This window comes from Gossypium hirsutum, chromosome D04 (genome assembly GCF_007990345.1).
Source record: "Gossypium hirsutum isolate 1008001.06 chromosome D04, Gossypium_hirsutum_v2.1, whole genome shotgun sequence".
NCBI lineage: Eukaryota > Viridiplantae > Streptophyta > Magnoliopsida > Malvales > Malvaceae > Gossypium > Gossypium hirsutum.
Window position 1 is genome coordinate 52,179,126 of NC_053440.1, and position 16,850 is coordinate 52,195,975.

The following is a 16,850-nucleotide window of genomic DNA, read 5'->3' on the forward strand; positions in this document are numbered from 1 at the left end:
TAAAAAATTTATCTATAATGAGAAATGGTTCTTTCGGTGCGTTGAAAATCATAAGAGGTATTTGGTCAAAAGAGAAGAGAAAATTGATAAATAGGATAATTGTCTTGTGCTTTTTATTATCTTCATAAAGATATTTAAAGGAATGTTCATAGGTTATATGTCTTTCAGTGAAAGAGATGAACTTGACCGAGAGAAGAGAAGAAGTCAATAGTTAGAATAATTGTTTTGTTCTCTTTATCGTCTTCATAATGACATTTAAAATGAAAGTTCATTAGCTATATATATCTTCCCGTGGAAGAGATGAAGTTGGCCGAGAGAAGAAAAGAAATTGATAATTAGGATAATTGTTTTGTTGTCTATGTTCATAGGATGATGAAATAAAAAAAAACTTAAAAAGAGGTGTCATTCAAAAACATAAAGGACATGGGTGGCTTCCAAAATCCAAATGAAATAAAACTAGTGGTCAGGCAATGTTGAATTAGGGAACAAGCCAGGGCCCATCCCTCAATAATGCTTTGCAATCATTCAATGATGATATGCATATCAGCTATTCTCTCATGTTTATCAACAGTTTATTATCACCTATATGGATAATTATTATTCAATTATCAGGAGAATAAGTAAAATACAAGCTAATTTAAAAACAATATTAAAAGTTTCTCTCCACTGATTGAGTCTTAACTCGATTGGCGTGGACAATATTACTAATACAAGAGGATTCGAACGTAAGTTCGAATTCGCTGAAATGCATTATCCTTCTACTTTTGGATTCGTCTCCAAAAATTTCTTTTGATACAACATTTTAACAAAAAAAATGGAAATAATAGTATAGAATCAAACCCCCTATATTTTAATCTTCTTAAAAACTCTACAACTCCTCAAATAGGCCCTAAGCAATTGCTTTTGTCCTGTGAAAACCAACCCCATTAAAGATCTCCTAGAATGGTCTCTGTAAACCTCCTACATTGAACCGAGTATGTATATATGCAGCATTACTAATAACAGGGATGTGAGCACACTTGCCACCAAGAGCACACCTAACACATTCCAACAACACGAAGATGTAGCCGATTCCAAAGCCGGCCCAAAAGTGCATCATGAAATGGCCGTTAAAGTGTGTGAGCGGGAGAAAGGTGCCCGTATACCATATTAACTTGAAAGCGGTTTCCAGTAACATGCCCATCATGAGATGGATCCTAATGTAGCGAGACAAAGCTTTGTTCTTCACAATTCCAGCATATCCAAAGTAGCAATATATCCTTGAGAACCATGGAGGTAATCTGTTTATGGCTCCCGGGACGAAATAAATCAAGTTTTCGAACATTTCGTAATGTTCTAGGAAGGGATGAAGAAAATATCCGGTACCGGAAATCTGCAAAGCTATTAGATATGGAACACAGGCTAAAGTCCTCAGCCACCATTCAGGCTTCTCGGTTATTACAGGGTAGCAAAACTTGGATATGTCATCCTTATATGCTCTTGGTAAAGAGAGAGATCTCGACCGTATAGGTAAAACATTCGTTTTACACCGTGCGCCTGCGAACGGATTATGAACTATCAAAATATACATAATTTAGAGTATAAGTCTTACATTCTAAGGCAATACAAATTAGAGTACCTGTAGAAGACAAGAAACCCTGTGAACCACTGTTGCTTGACAACAGAGGAGTGGCCTGCAAACTTGGGCTTAATGCAACAACCGAGGACTTATTTCTCGGGTTGTGTCGTTTTAAAATAGGATCTTTAGACCTGGTGAGTACAAACATGTTATCAAGCAGGACCAGAAGCATACAAGAAACAAGCATGTAGGAATGTCCTGAGCAATTAAATAACCAAAGGATTTCCAACAAATTTAGCAGTCAATTCCCATTAACAAGAATATAGCAAACTAAAAGTTTCACATTTAACTATGGAACATATTCATTCAAATGCCTAAATCACAATAATGAAGAGATAAAAAGAGCCAAGAAGAAACAAAAGGCATAACCTAAGATGGACGAAAACCCTAAAAAAAACATACACTCCGTCTTGTCTAAAAATCACCAAAATTTTTAATCAACTTAAAATTCAGAAACTTCACAGAATCACAGCCCATTGATTGAAAAAAGACCCAGTAAATTAAATTTGAATGAAGATGAAAAAGAGTTTACCAAAGAGCGGGGACAGGGGCGAGTTTGGGGTAGCTTGGGGCAGAGAGAGTAGCTGTTGGAGGAGCCATTTTTTGGACTTGATGCAAAGAAAAAAAAGAGAAGTTACTTTGCACGCAAGAAACTTGTGATATTTATAGTTAGGGCCTTGTAGTTGCCCAAGTTTCAGAGCCCTGTCGTTGCTGCTGAGTGAGAAAAAGATGACCGGTTTCTGTTTGTTCTAGAATATGCATCTGTTATTGACTTTCCTTTTTACGTGAGTCTGTTTTTAAATACATCTCATCAATATTTTTAGGGATTGGTGAAGTTCTTTTTCGCTCTCTCCTTCCGGACAATAATTCTTGCGTTTTTATAAAGTATGGTTTTTTAATTTGATAGTGAATGCACGTTCTCTTTTTATAAAAAACAAATCACATGTCAATATTTAATTAATTTTTAAAAAATTAATTAAATGTTGGCATGCTATCACTTGATAATCTATGTGTATGTGTCACATCAACAAAATTAACAAACATTAACTTTTCTATCTATTTTAGGATTGTTTGACAAAAAAACGTAAGTTTAATGACTAAAAGAGACAAAAAAATAAATAAATGACTAAAATAATTTTTTTTTTGTAAAGTTGCAGGGCCAAAAAAATCATCATGCCAATTTAAACATACTTTGATTGAAATAGTGATACGGATAGTGCAGAATAGGATCGTAAATTTGTCCAAGTCGCAGATTTGACATAAGGCTCTATATGATCAAAAAATAAATAGATTTTGACACAACCTGAAACGTTAATAAATTCAAGTCAAAACCAAGAATTTACAAAATAAAGGAAGCAACTAAAATAGATAATTAAATAAATCAAATAATCGAATAATTAAACAAGAAGAAAATAGTAAGAAAATAAAGAAGATAGATAAAAAAATATATGAATGTGACATGTACAAGTCCTAAAGAGTCTTCGAAACAAAAAGAATTCACAACTCCCTTCGAAAGCTCTAATTTATCCTCTAAAAAATGAAACTTGGCAAGAAAATGTTTGAAAATGATCCCATAATCTGAAAAGATTGTTAAAACTCTTTCAAAAGAAAACTCAAAAGAGAATTTTATTAACTCAAAGTGAAAAATGAATGAATTAATTTTGTATAATGAAAAGGGCTAAAACGAAAACTCAAAGAGAATTTTATTAACAAAAATGAATGAATTGATTCTATATAATGAATATGCATTTATATAGGCAAATATAATATTGGACTAGTATATAAAAAAATTAAGCCTAAATTCGAATTCAATATGATTTAAACTTATTAAAAAGCTTAAAACTCGTAATTTTTGTAATAGTCTCATCTAGAAATTTTGCATGCGCAATCTTTACTAAAATAATCATAACTTAAGCTCCCGAACTTGAAATCGAGTGATTCAAAATGCACTTCAAAGCTAAGAGATAACTTTTCAAATGTTATGCAGACATCTAAACTCATAAATGTCTGGATCTCATCCAAAAATCCGTCGCAAGTTGATTAATCTTTTTAGCTTGAAAATTGTCAGCTTTGTTAAATTGACTTTAATAAATTTCACACATTCTGTGCATGTATCATTCCCCCTTCCCTTAAAAAGATTTATCCTCACATATTGTACTTGATCGAATATTGTTTTGATTTTCTAGACTTCTGACCTTGTTATTGAGTCTTGAGGTAGTGTAAACTCATTATATTTATAAGCCTGAAATTGGACTTTGAGACTCGTATCAATTAATTAAGGGTGATATCGGTTTGGTTAAATTAGTTTTTTAAGATTTTTAAATTGTCCATCATAATTCAATTCAGCTCGGTTCGATTCTCAATTTTTTCATGTTAATTTTTGTTTTAACTTTTTAGACTTATTTTGATAAAAATAAATTTTTTGACTTTTCAATATTTTTTGTCAAAATTTCAACGTCATTTCCATAAAAATTTCTAAAAAACAATAATTTTTCAAAAATTTAAAAATTATTTTCACTATTTTAAATGCAAAATATTTTTTATATCATAAAAATAAACTTTATTATATATTAGATAAAAAAAATTCATCAACCACGTTAATTTTTAATGGTGTGAATGAATAAAATTTTTAATTAAATGACCAATTTACTTTTTAATTTAACATACAATAAATAATTTGTTCACTTTTTAAGTAAAAAATAAATTACAATCCATTTCTTAATACAAAAACTTCCATAATACTTAACATTTACCATACATTTTATCATAATTCAGAAAAGGTAACCTACACATGGATATGTAACCCACAATCATTGAAGGTGCCATATTTGATTTTAGCATCGCAACTAAAATGTAAAATTTAAAAAAAAAAATGAAAATTAGAGTGAGAGATGATTAATCAACTTTTCACCACTTAAAAATTTAAGTGTTGTAAAATATATATTTAAACTGGTGATTTTTTTAATTAAATTTTGATCATTAATTTTTAAAAAAAATCAAAATAATTTAAATTTAAATGAAAATGTTAACTTAAAATATTATTTTTTAGTAGTGTTGCAAGGTAACATGTGTGATAATTTATATGTACTTTATACAAACATAGTACTATATAATAGTTCAAAAAATATAACATTTTTTGTCTTATGTCATATTAATAAATAAATTAAATTTTATAAAAATATTCTAAATTTTAAAAAAATCCATAATCAGCTCAAAGACAGTAGAATGAAATACACATAGATTACCATATTGAATGCTTTAATTAGTATTTTTGTTATAAAAATAGTAATTCGACCTTTTTAAAATATTAATGGTCAAATTTCACTCTTTTAAAAAGATTGAAAATAGACTTATTCATGAGTCGAAAAGTGAGAAGATTTAAGCAAATATATTAGGCTCGAAAAGTGAGCTTGAAAAAAAATTAAGCCCATTTAAAATATAGGTTGGGCTTGATTTTTTTTTTTTTGAGTTTGTAATGTTTTATATTATATAATTTATAACACTACTAGAATATAAACATTATAAAATACGTTAAGATGACTACATATAAAATTTTAATAAATAAATAATATTAAATTAAAAAATAATAAAAACATATTTTAAATTTTTAAAAATAATATGAGTGAGACCTAAAATGGGCTTGCACAAAATTGTAACTCCATATTTTGACTTAAGCTGAATGTAGACAAGTATAAAATGTATTAATATCATACTTAAACCCAACCCAACCTATGAACACTTTTAGTTGATGCAGCTAAAAAAATAATTAAATTGATAAAAAAATATAAATATTAAGGATTAAATTTATTATTATGCATTTTAATTTTTGTAAAAGTATATGTAAGTAAGAAAAATGAGTAAAATAATAATTTTATAACATAAACTTAATTAAATGATATGATATTAATTTAAATTATAAATCATAATTTAAAATTTAAAATGTCACATATTCTAATTTAATAGAAATATATCTCTAAAAATAAAACAATAGTTATTTTTCTAATGAAATGAATTAATTAATTTCAAAATAAATGATAAGTTTTGTAGTATTTTTAAAGTGTTTTTTAAAAGTCATATATAAAAAAACTTAAAAAGTAAGTAAAATACTCTTAAGAACTGTACAACTCCTCAAATAAACCTTAAGCAATTGCTTTTGTCCTTTGAAAACCAACCCCATTAAAGAGCCCCTAGAATGGTCTGTGGAAACCAGGGATTTAAATTGCGGTCGCGGTCGCGTTTTCGGTCGCGTCGCGTTTGTCGCGGTCGCGGACATAACGGACGCTATTGCGGTCACTGCGGGTATCGCGGTCGTGAATTTTACATTACTTATTGTGTATTGCGGGTATAGCGGGTTTCGGCAGTAACGGTTTCGGACGGTGCCGTTACCGCTATATAACGGCCGCTATTTCGGTAACGGACCGCTATTTAAATCCCTGCTGGAAACCTCCTACATTGAACACAGTATGTATATATGCAGCATCACTAATAAAAGGGATGTGGGCATACCTGCCACCAAGAGCACACCTAACACATTCAAACAACACGAGGATATAGCCGAATCCGATGCCGGCCCAATAGTGCATCCCGAAACAGCCATTATAGTGTATGAGCGGGAGAAAGTTGCTCGTATACCATATTAACTGCAAAGCGGTTTCCAGTAACATGCCCATCATGAGATGGAACCTAATGTAATGAGGCCAATCTTTGTTCTTCACAATTCCAATATATCCAAAGTAGCAATATATCATTGAGAACCATGGAGGTAATCTCTTTATGGCTCCCGGGACGAAATAAATCAAGTTTTCGAACATTTCGTAATGTTCTAGGAAGGGATGAAGAAAATAACCGGCATCGGAAATCTGCAAAGCTAATAGATATGGAACACAGGCTAAAGTCCTCAACCACCATTCAGGCTTCTCGGTTATTACAGGGTAGCGAAATTTGAATACGTCATCCTTATATGCTCTTGGTAAAGAGAGAGATCTCGACCGTAGAGGTAAAACATTCGTTGTACGCCACAAGTCATCGTCATCTTCGCCTAAAAATGGTGATGATAAGGCCGAAAGTGCCTTACACCGTGCGCCTGCGAACGGATTATGAACTATCAAAGCATACATAATTTAGAGTATAAATCATATATTCTAAGGGAATACAAATTAGAGTACCTGTAGAAGACAAGAAACCCTGTGAACCACTGTTGCTTGACAACATAGGATTGGCCCGCAAACTTGAGCTTAATGTAACAACCGAGGACTTATATCTCGGTTTGTGTCGGTTTAAAATAAAAACTTTAGACCTGGTGAGTACAAACATGTTATCAAGCAGGATCAGAAGCATACAAGAAACAAGCATGTATGAATGTCCTGACCAATTAAATAAACAAAGGGTTTTCCAATAAATTTAGCGGTCAATTCCCATTAGCAAGAGCACACAAGAATATAGCAAACTAAAAGTCTCACATTTAACTAAGAAATATATTCATTCAAATACCTAAATCACAAAAAGGAAGAGATAAAAAGAGCCAAAAAGAAACAAAAGGCATAACTCAAGATGGACGAAAACCCTAAAAAGGCTAAACCCAAACCAAACATATATATCATCTTGTCTAAAAATCACCAAAATATTTTATCAACTTAAAAATCAGAAGTTTTACAGAATAACAGCCCATTGATTAAAAAAAGACCCAGTAAATTAAATTTGAATGAAAATGAAAAAGAGTTTACCGAAGAACGGCGACAGTGGCGAGTTTGGGGTAGCTTGGGGCAGTGACAGTAGCTGTTGGAGGAGCCATTTTTTAGAGTATCTAGGTAGAGCGACTTAATGCAAAGAGAAAAAGGGAATGTTACTTTGCACGTACGGAACTTATGATATTTATAGTTAGGGCCTTGTAGTTGCCCAAGTTTCAGGGCCCTGTCGTTGATGCCGAGAGAGAGAAAGACGACCATTTTCTAGGTTGTTCTTGAATCTGTATCTGTTACCGAGTTTCATAGAACAATGAAGAAACTAAGACCTAAGGCCCAATTTGATTACTTTTTAGAAAGAAAAAAAAAACACATGTTTCTTTTGTTCTTTTACCCTTGTTTGTGGCGAAAGAAATGTAAATTAAGTTTCCTTTTTATCTTTCCTTTTATATAAGTTTGCCGTCAGTCTGTTTTTCAATTTATCAGTTAAATTTAAATATCAATATTTTCAAGGATTGATGAGGTTATTTTTCGGTCTCTACTTCTTGACAACAATTCTTTGGTATTTATAATGCATGGTCTTTATTTATAATGTATGGTCTTTTATATGATATGTTAGGGAATAATTAGGTGTCATGCATACGACACGTTTCCCTTTTAGGCTTGACACGTACCCTTTGACATGTCTATTTAGTGGGAAGGTATCACCATAGAGAACTAGCACTACTCGCACGTCCTTCGCATTCCACCTCCACCCTGTGAGGTGGTGAGGCATGATAGGATCAACTTGCACATGGACCACCTCACGAGATATCGATGGTGTGTAGAGTGTTCACACGTGATCTCCCTTGTACTTACTTGTCGAGGTGGTGAGCCGATCACCTCGTAAGATATAAGTGGTGTGTGTGGTGTGCTCACACGTGATCTCCTTCCACCTCGCGAGGAAGGTCATAAGCATTCCACCTCATGAGGTGGGTCGGGCTCCATGGTCATAAGAATGGGTTGGATTTTGAGTTGTGAAATATTTTATAACAATTTGTCCCCCACTTTGTCGAAGAAGAGTTATAAAGTGACCCTTCTGAGTCAGACTTGCGTAAATCGTGTAGCTGGGGGCTTTTATATGCACATTTTAACTGAAAACTTATTCAGTAAGGTTTGTTGCATGACAGCGAGGTACATAAATAATAAGGTTATTGGGGAATTAATTTTAAGGAAATAAATTTGAATAATTTTATTTCCTTTAAAAAAAGAATTTTGCACAAACCCTAGATTATCTCGCTAAAATTTTGTTTCCATTCTTCATCTTCTTATTATTTTATTTTTTGACTACCTCCTTTATCTCGGTTTCCCATTTTTCTTATTTTTCGGTTTCAGTATACTCTAACTTAGAGATTTCACAACCTTTTGGTGGAAAAAAATCATCGGTTTATAGGTAAGTCGTTCGACTGCTCTTTTTTTGCTTTGAATTTGTTTACTTACTATGGCTAGGGTTAGGATGGGTTGGGGTGGGGTGGCAAGGGTGGTGGTTATTGTAGTTGAGGTCATGGGTCTGGGGTTGAGAGTGAAGGTGGTGGCCGAAAGAAGAGTCGTGAGGCTTATGTACCTATAGAGGGCAACGTATATCGGTGTACAACAAAAAAGAAAGAGATGGTTCAGTATCTTGCTGTTTGGGGGATCAAGTTGTCGAACTTTACTTTTGATTTCGATATTGTCGAGGGTGAAAAAGGCTGAGTGATACTAAAGAGGGCTTTATGTTGCCTTTACATCTAAAAGATGCATGTTTCCATTTTCTTCTTCATCTTTTTTTTTGTACTGTCTTTCAAGAGTATAGAATCACAGTGGGACAAGCTCTAACTTTTCTTAGTGGATATTGGTCGCATACTTCATTAATTGTTGTCTTAGGGATATGTTAAAAAGATGAAGTTGAAATGAATAACTGTTAATTCACTCAAGTAAAAGAGAAGTAAATATATACAAAATAGTGTAACAAACCCTATTGTTAATTACACGTTATTAACTAACTTCTAACTCACTGTACACAAATACCAATATAACAGTATTATACTCTCAACACGCCCCCTCAAGTTGGAGGATGAAAAATATCTTTCATTCCCAAGTTGGACACTAAATATTTGTGCTGAGGAATGCTTAATTCTTTAGTGAGTAAATCTGACATTTGCTCATTTGTTGAAATGTGCTTCGTTTCCACCTCCTCCTTTTGAATTTTCTCTCGAACAAAGTGACAATCGATTTCTATGTGCTTTGTTCTTTTATGAAAGACTGGATTTGAAGCAATTTGAATGGCAGCTTGATTATCACAGTGTAACAACATAGGACTTGAAATTTGAACTCCCAACTCAGTTAATAAACCTTTCAACCAAATCAATTCTGCTACTGTAGTGGCCATGCTTCTGTATTCTGCTTCTGCAGATGATTTGGACACTGTATTCTGTTTCTTGGATTTCCAGGAAACCAAGGAATTTCCTAGCTTAATGCAATATCTTGTGACTGGTTTTCTAGTCATGTTGCACGAAGCCCAATCAGAGTCACAATATGCTTGAATATCAGTCATACATTCAGCTGAAAGAAAAATACATTGACCAGGATTTTTCTTAATGTATCTCACAATACGCAAAGCAACTTCATAATGGTTCTTTTTTGGCTTTTGCATAAACTGACTAAGGTGCTGTACTCCAAAGGCAATATTTGGTCTACTGTTGGTGAGATATAAGAGTCTCCCTATTAATCTTTGGTATACACTTGCATCTTCTAATTCTTCATCTGCATCGTGTATGTCTAGTGCTGTATCATACTCCAAACTTGTCATCTTTAAATTCTGCTCCAAGGGTGTATTTGCAGGTTTTGCATTTGTCAAACTAAGATCATCAATGAGTTCAAGGGCATATTTTCTCTGATTCATGATGATGCCTTCTTTTGATCTTACAATCTCAATGCCAAGAAAGTACTTGAGAGTACCCAAGTTCTTCATTTTAAAATTCTGATGAAGAGTTGCCTGCAAGTCTTCAATTAAGGATTTATCATTCCCAGTGATCAAGAGATCATCAACATAGATGAGCATGATTACAATCTTGTTGCCAAACGATTTGATGAACATAGAGTAATCATGCTTACTTTGAACATAACCATTGTTGATGGGAGCCTTATTGAGTTTCAAATTCCATTGTCTTGAAGCCTGTTTTAACCCATAAAGAGATTTGAGCAGTCTACATACATGAGTGCCCCCTGGAGTGCCAAAACCCTGAAGTAAGTGTATGTAAACTTCTTCATGAAGGTTACCTTGAAGAAAGGCATTGTAAACATCCATTTGAATGAGAGGCTAGTCAAATAGAGCAGCAAGGGCAACAATAACTTTGACTATAACCTGTTTGACAACCGGTGAAAAAGTGTCCTGAAAGTCAATACCTTCTTTTTGAATATAGCCTTTAGCTACTAACCTGGCCTTATAACGTTCAATAGAGCCATCTGAATGGTACTTGATGCGAAAAACTCATTTGCAGCCAATGGAACGTTTTCCTAGCGGGAGTGGAACAACCTCCCAAGTGGAGTTTGCTTCTAAAGCTTGAATTTCCTGTTGCATTGCAGCTTTTTAACAATCATGCTTAATTGCCTCTTGGTAGGTGCAAGGTTCAGATATATGAGAAATGGAAGCAATAAAGCATTGAGTTTGTAAGGGTAAATGATGATAGGTGATAAAATTAGAGGTAGAGTACTGACCTTGTGCAGCAGTAGAAGATGATGAAGAAAGGGATGAATTGGGACAAATGTAATCCTACATCCAGGCAGGTTGTTTGGTGGTTCTAGTGCTTTTTCGAGAAGGATTGGAGGGTAGATGAGATGGTGGTGGTGTAATACCCCAAAAATTTCTACAGTAAGGGAAGTAAGATAATATCTCTGATATAGTAAAATAAGGAAATAATGTGCTAAAAAGGGTAATTTTGAGTTATCGCAATATTGGGAAGTATATTATGACATATTAATTCAAGAAAGGATTAAATCGCAAAAGTGAAAAAAAATTTGTTACACAAGAGTAAATACTCAAAAGTTGAGGGGTTAAAGTGTAAATATGAAAAATTTGAAGGACCAATAGTGTAAATATTTTAAGGGTGGAATAATCTAGAAACTAAGGAAAATGGATGGATTGAGACCAAATTGAATAGATGAAGAATTATGAGGGACTAAATTATAATTTTACCAAATTAAGTGATGACTCAATGATGGAATTTTAAAAGATCTAAAGGGCAAAATGGTCAATTAGAAGAAAGAGAAATTTAGAAAATAATGATGATGTTGGAGATATTTTAGAATAAATAAATAAATAATATTAATTTATTAATATTTTAATTGGATTTTTAAATGACATTTTATTATTTTGTTATTATTGTTATTATTAATATTATTGTTATTATATTATGAAATAAATTAAAATATGACAAATGGATGGTAATGATAAAACACATGTGTAATAATATGTAAATGTACAAATGTAATATTTATATTGTTTATTAAATAGATATTTATTATTATTAACTATATATATATATAAGATATAAAAAAAAGGGGGAGAAGAAAGTTACAGAGAAGAAACAACGAAAATAAGGGAAAGAAAAGAACAAGGGGGAAATTAGAGATTTGAAGCTTGGAGCTTATTTTGGTAAGTCAATCAAGTCCTTTCTTTTTACTTTTGATATTTTAGAAACTTTAGAATAAGGTTTTGATGAAACTAAGTTGACATATTGAAAGTTTATGTGTTCTCAAGTATAGTTTATGTTGAACAAAAACATGAATTAGGAACTTAATTGAATGAATTTCAAGCTAGAATTAATAAAAGGATTAAATTGAAAAGTAAGCTATAAATTTTATGTTGTAGGGACTAAATTGAGGAAAATTCGAAATTAAGAAAATTTTCTGAAATTTTAATAGTTAAATTTGAGTTTGGGTGGAATTTGAATAGAAAAGAAGTATGAATTGAGTTAGGGAAGTAAGTGAAATTATGAAAGAGTAAATTTAGCAACAAAACAGTTTTGGACAGCAACAGTTATGTGACTTTGAAAAATCACCAAAAATTTTGGAAATTGAATTAGAGGCTGAATAATATATGAAATTAAAGCTGAATGAATCTATTTTAACATAAAAGAAACATAGTAAGCAAAAGAGTTATATATTTTGATATATTTGAATTTTAGTAAGACAGGGTCAGAATGATTTCGGAATCCCCTGTTTTGAATTTGGAAAATCATTAAAAATTGTACAAAAATAATTATGAGTTATAGTTTATATGTTTGAAATCATGAAAGAGTCTATTTTCAAGATAAACAAATGAGAATGTCATCTGAACTTTGTACAATGAGATAATTAATTTTTAGTGAAGAGAGGTCAGAACTGCTAAACAGTGAAATAGGGGAGATTTAAAGAATAAACTGTACTTATTGGCTAAGCCAAAAATTCTAAAAATTTTATGGTAAGAATATATATGAGTCTAGTTTTTGAGAAAATTAACGGATCTTAATTTGGAGCTCTGTAGCTCGAGATATAAATAATTTAATGACTCTGACTCGAATAGACAACTTTGAATTTACATATAAGTAAACAGTGAAAATATAGTTAATGTTTGTTTAAACATGTTATATACATTAAGGATGTGGAATGGAGAGGAGGAGGAAGAAAATTGGAAATATATATATATATATATGAATGAATTGTGTATAATTGGTCATATGTTCGATTATAATCGACAAATGTTGAAATAGAATTGATGTTTATATTTGTGCATTATTGGTTATGGTTTAAGTTCATGTGAGGAAATAAAGTTTCATAGCATATATGTGTGTGGAGTGTTTGGTATATGATTTGGCATGAAGAAATGTCATGAATGGTTATGGATTAACTCATGTTGGTAAGTTGATACATAGTTACAGTATTTCTGCAAAATAGCCTAGTAAGTTCGTATGAATTATATTCTGTACAATTTTGATTAAAGTGAATGTTATTTAGTGATGAATAATATATATGTATATGTGTTAGTATTGAACTGAATTTAGTAAAATAAAAAGAATGATATATGCCTATGAAGAAACAATAAGAGAATGATATATATAGGGTCTCGTAGGCCCTATTTATTATTATAATATTTTGAGGATATATTATGAAGAATTATAAAAGCATGCTAATAATTTGAAAGTTTTAATTTATAACAAAATTTTATAACTCGGTTAAATACGTTTACAAGTGTATGTGTTCTGGTAATGTCTCGTACCCTATTCCGGTGTCGAATACGGGGAAGGGGTGTTACAGGTGGTGCAGGAGGAAGAGAATAAATAGATAGGGAAGGTGGTGGTGGTGGTGTTGAAGGGGTGATAAAGAGAAAATCAGGATCATACAAGAAGCCAAATGCATTGACATCTAAGGGAAAGAGTGGTTGATCTTTGGATGGTGTTTTAAAAGGAAAAATAGACTCATGAAATATGACATCTCGGTTGACAAAAAATTTGTGTGAAATAGGATCAAACAGTATGTATCCTTTTTGCACTTGAGAATATCCCATAAAGATAAATGGTGTTGCTTTTGGAGAAAACTTGTCATGAGAATTGGTGACTGTAGCATAGCAAAGACAGCCAAAAATTTTGAGATGAGAGAGGTTTGGTGGCTTATGATGCAACATTTCAAAAGGTGTTTTCCAGCCAAGCACAGCGGAGGGCAATCTATTGATCAAGTAACAAGCAGTGAGGACACATTCTCCCCAAAATTTGACTGGTATGTGCGACTGAAATTTTAATGCTCGTGCAATATCTAAAAGGTGGTTGTGTTTACGTTCTGCCACACCATTTTGCTGTGGTGTGTGGACACAAGATGCTTGATGAATGATTCCAAGGGTGTGAAAAAAAAGAGTGCCTTCTTTAGTGAAAAATTCATGACCATTGTCACTTCGAACAACCTGAACTTTCCCAGAAAAATGTGTGTTGGCTAATGTAACGAATTGTTTAAGGTAAAGAAAGGCATCACTCTTAAGTTTTAAAAGATAAATCCATGTCATTCGAGTATGGTCATCAACAAGTGTTAAAAAATACCTATGACCAGAATGAGTGGAAATTCGATAAGGACCCCAAAGATCAACATGAATAAGAGTAAAAGGTGTGGATTTCCTTGAATTTCTTTGTGGGAAAGGTAATCGTGTTTGTTTTGCCAATGGACAGACAGTACAAGTCTGAATGTCATAGGAATGCAAAGAACCAGTATGTAAAAAAGGGATTTTATTCATCTTTGAAAAGGATGTGTGACCAAGTCTAGCATGCCACAAAGAAGAATCAACATGCTTAGAAACAGATAAAGAAGTAATATCGAAAGGTTGTACCATCTTGTTCTTTACCGATCCCCATCATCCTTCCACTGCAAAGGTCCTACAAAATACAAAAAGTAGGATAAAAAGAAACAAAACAGTTAAGATCTTTGGTGAGTTTGGAAATGGAGAGAAGATTAAAATTGAAAGAAGGTACGTAAAGAACATCTTTGAGGGTATAATAAGGTGTAAGGTTGTGAGTACCAATATGAGTGATGGTGGTTGTGTTACCAGTAGGCAATTTAACAAAAGAGTTGTTAGCACATGCAATAGGTAGAATTAAAGAATTAAAAGCACGAGTCATGTGATTAGAGGCCCTAGTATCAAGGATCTAATGAATCGGATCTGATGTATAGGATATACCTACCATGTGGGCTACAGCTTGCACAGATGATTCCTTGTTTAATAGGTTCAAGAGCTGTTGATACTATTCAGCAATGAATGTAGGAGCAGAAATGACAGATGAGGAAGAAGCAGGCAGATTAGAAGAATCAAAAGAAGTAGCAACAACATGATTGACAGTTGGTGATTTCTTTTTGGTGAACTTGAAGTTAGTAGGAAAGCCAGTGAGTCGATAACATTTTGCTCGGATATGACCCTTTTTTTTCCAAAAAGTACAAGTCAAATCAGAACGCTTCTTGGGGGCTGAAGAAGTTGATGATTGCTGACTAAAAAGAGCAGTAGGCTCAGAGATAGGTAAATTAGATGCAAGCTCACGTTGAGTTTCATCACGCATAACAAGTGAGTAAGCCTGATTAACAGTGGGTAAAGGTTGCATCAAAAGAACTTGAGATCAAACATTAGAATAAGTTTCATTTAATCCCATCAAGTACTGAAAAAGACGTTGTTGTTGAAGTTGAGCATTTCTGCGAGTAAGATCACAATTGCAGGTAGAGGAAGGAATAAGAACATCATATTCATCCCAAAGTAAGCGAAGCTTAGTGAAATAAGTGGAAACAGAAGAAGTTCCCTATATATGAGTGGAGATGGCACGATGAAGATAGTAAACACGAGAACCATCAACCTTATCATACCTTTCCTAAAGATCCTTCCAAACAATGGCAGCATTAGATGCAAAAACGATCCCAGCAGAGAGTTCTTGAGTGACAGTGTTAAGAATCCAAGAAAGGACTAGAGCATTACACCGATCCCAATGAGGCTTGAGATCTGCATCGAAGCCATCACGAGAGCATAAACCATCAATGAAACCAAGCTTATTCTTTGCAAGAAGGGCGATATGCATAGACCTGCTCCAGACACAATAATTGTCAGTACCAGTAAGCTGATGAGATACCAAAATCATCCCTGGCATGTCAGACAGATGCAAATAAAGAGGATGACTAAACAGCAGAGTGAAAGATGAAGAATTAGCCATTGAAAAAGAAACGAGCAAAAAATGAAGAAAGGGAATAATGGAAAAACTGGATCGAAGATCAGAAAAAAATCTTTAGGCTGATACCATGTTAAAAAGATGAAGTTGAAATGAATAACTGTTAATTCATTCAAGTAAAAGAGAAGTAAATATATACAAAAGAGTGTAACAAACCCTACTGCTAATTACACGTTATTAACTAACTTCTAACTAACTGTACACAAATACCAATATAACAGTATTATACTCTTAACAGGATAAGCATCCACTGCTGTCTGTTTTCCAGAGAATTGATCGATTGAAGGTTTCAAATTGGGAAAATTCATAGGGGATGACATATTTTTGTTCCCGAGAGGGATTTGAATTGATTATCCGAAATTGGTAATAAAATTTTTGGGTTAATCATTGTAAATATACAAGGGTGAAGCGAAAATTTGGAGATGACTTTGGTTTTCCTGTTAAATGGTCTTTTCCAAGTACACATATTTGTACGCAATGCCAACCCCTTGATTCCGAGCTCGTCACTACTCAATATGCGAGGCTATATAAGGGTCGTGTGCTGAAATTAGAGGATTTGCTAATTGTGTGAAACATATTTTGATATTACCTTCTGGAATTAGGTCGTAATGGTTGTCAGGCAATCGATATTAGGAACGACGCGAATCCAGATCTTATGTTGCGTGCAGAGCTCACTTGGTCCACAGTGCTTCCGATGATTTGAGGCTAATTTTGTTAGGAATAAAAATGGAGTCTGTAAATTCTTTATATTCCTATTGTAAGTAGTGACCTCATAAGCGGTCTTCCTTGTCTACCAGTGATCAGGAA

The 16,850-nt window shown here is 33.0% G+C and overlaps 2 protein-coding genes across 2 annotated transcripts; both read right to left on the minus strand.

Annotated features, from left to right (window-relative positions):
* Positions 1-582: 582 nt before the first annotated feature.
* Positions 583-2,478, minus strand: LOC107898937 (protein TIC 20-IV, chloroplastic). The gene is made up of 3 exons (XM_016824508.2): positions 2,151-2,478; positions 1,619-1,749; positions 583-1,536 (listed from the first exon to the last, which is right to left on the minus strand). The coding sequence occupies exons 1-3, from the start codon at positions 2,216-2,218 to the stop codon at positions 938-940; spliced, it is 798 nt and encodes a 265-aa protein (XP_016679997.1). The 5' UTR covers positions 2,219-2,478; the 3' UTR covers positions 583-937.
* A 2,765-nt stretch (positions 2,479-5,243) lies between these two features.
* On the minus strand, positions 5,244-7,501 carry LOC107898361 (protein TIC 20-IV, chloroplastic). The gene is made up of 3 exons (XM_016823867.2): positions 7,342-7,501; positions 6,784-6,914; positions 5,244-6,701 (listed from the first exon to the last, which is right to left on the minus strand). The coding sequence occupies exons 1-3, from the start codon at positions 7,407-7,409 to the stop codon at positions 6,040-6,042; spliced, it is 861 nt and encodes a 286-aa protein (XP_016679356.1). The 5' UTR covers positions 7,410-7,501; the 3' UTR covers positions 5,244-6,039.
* Positions 7,502-16,850: the final 9,349 nt, after the last annotated feature.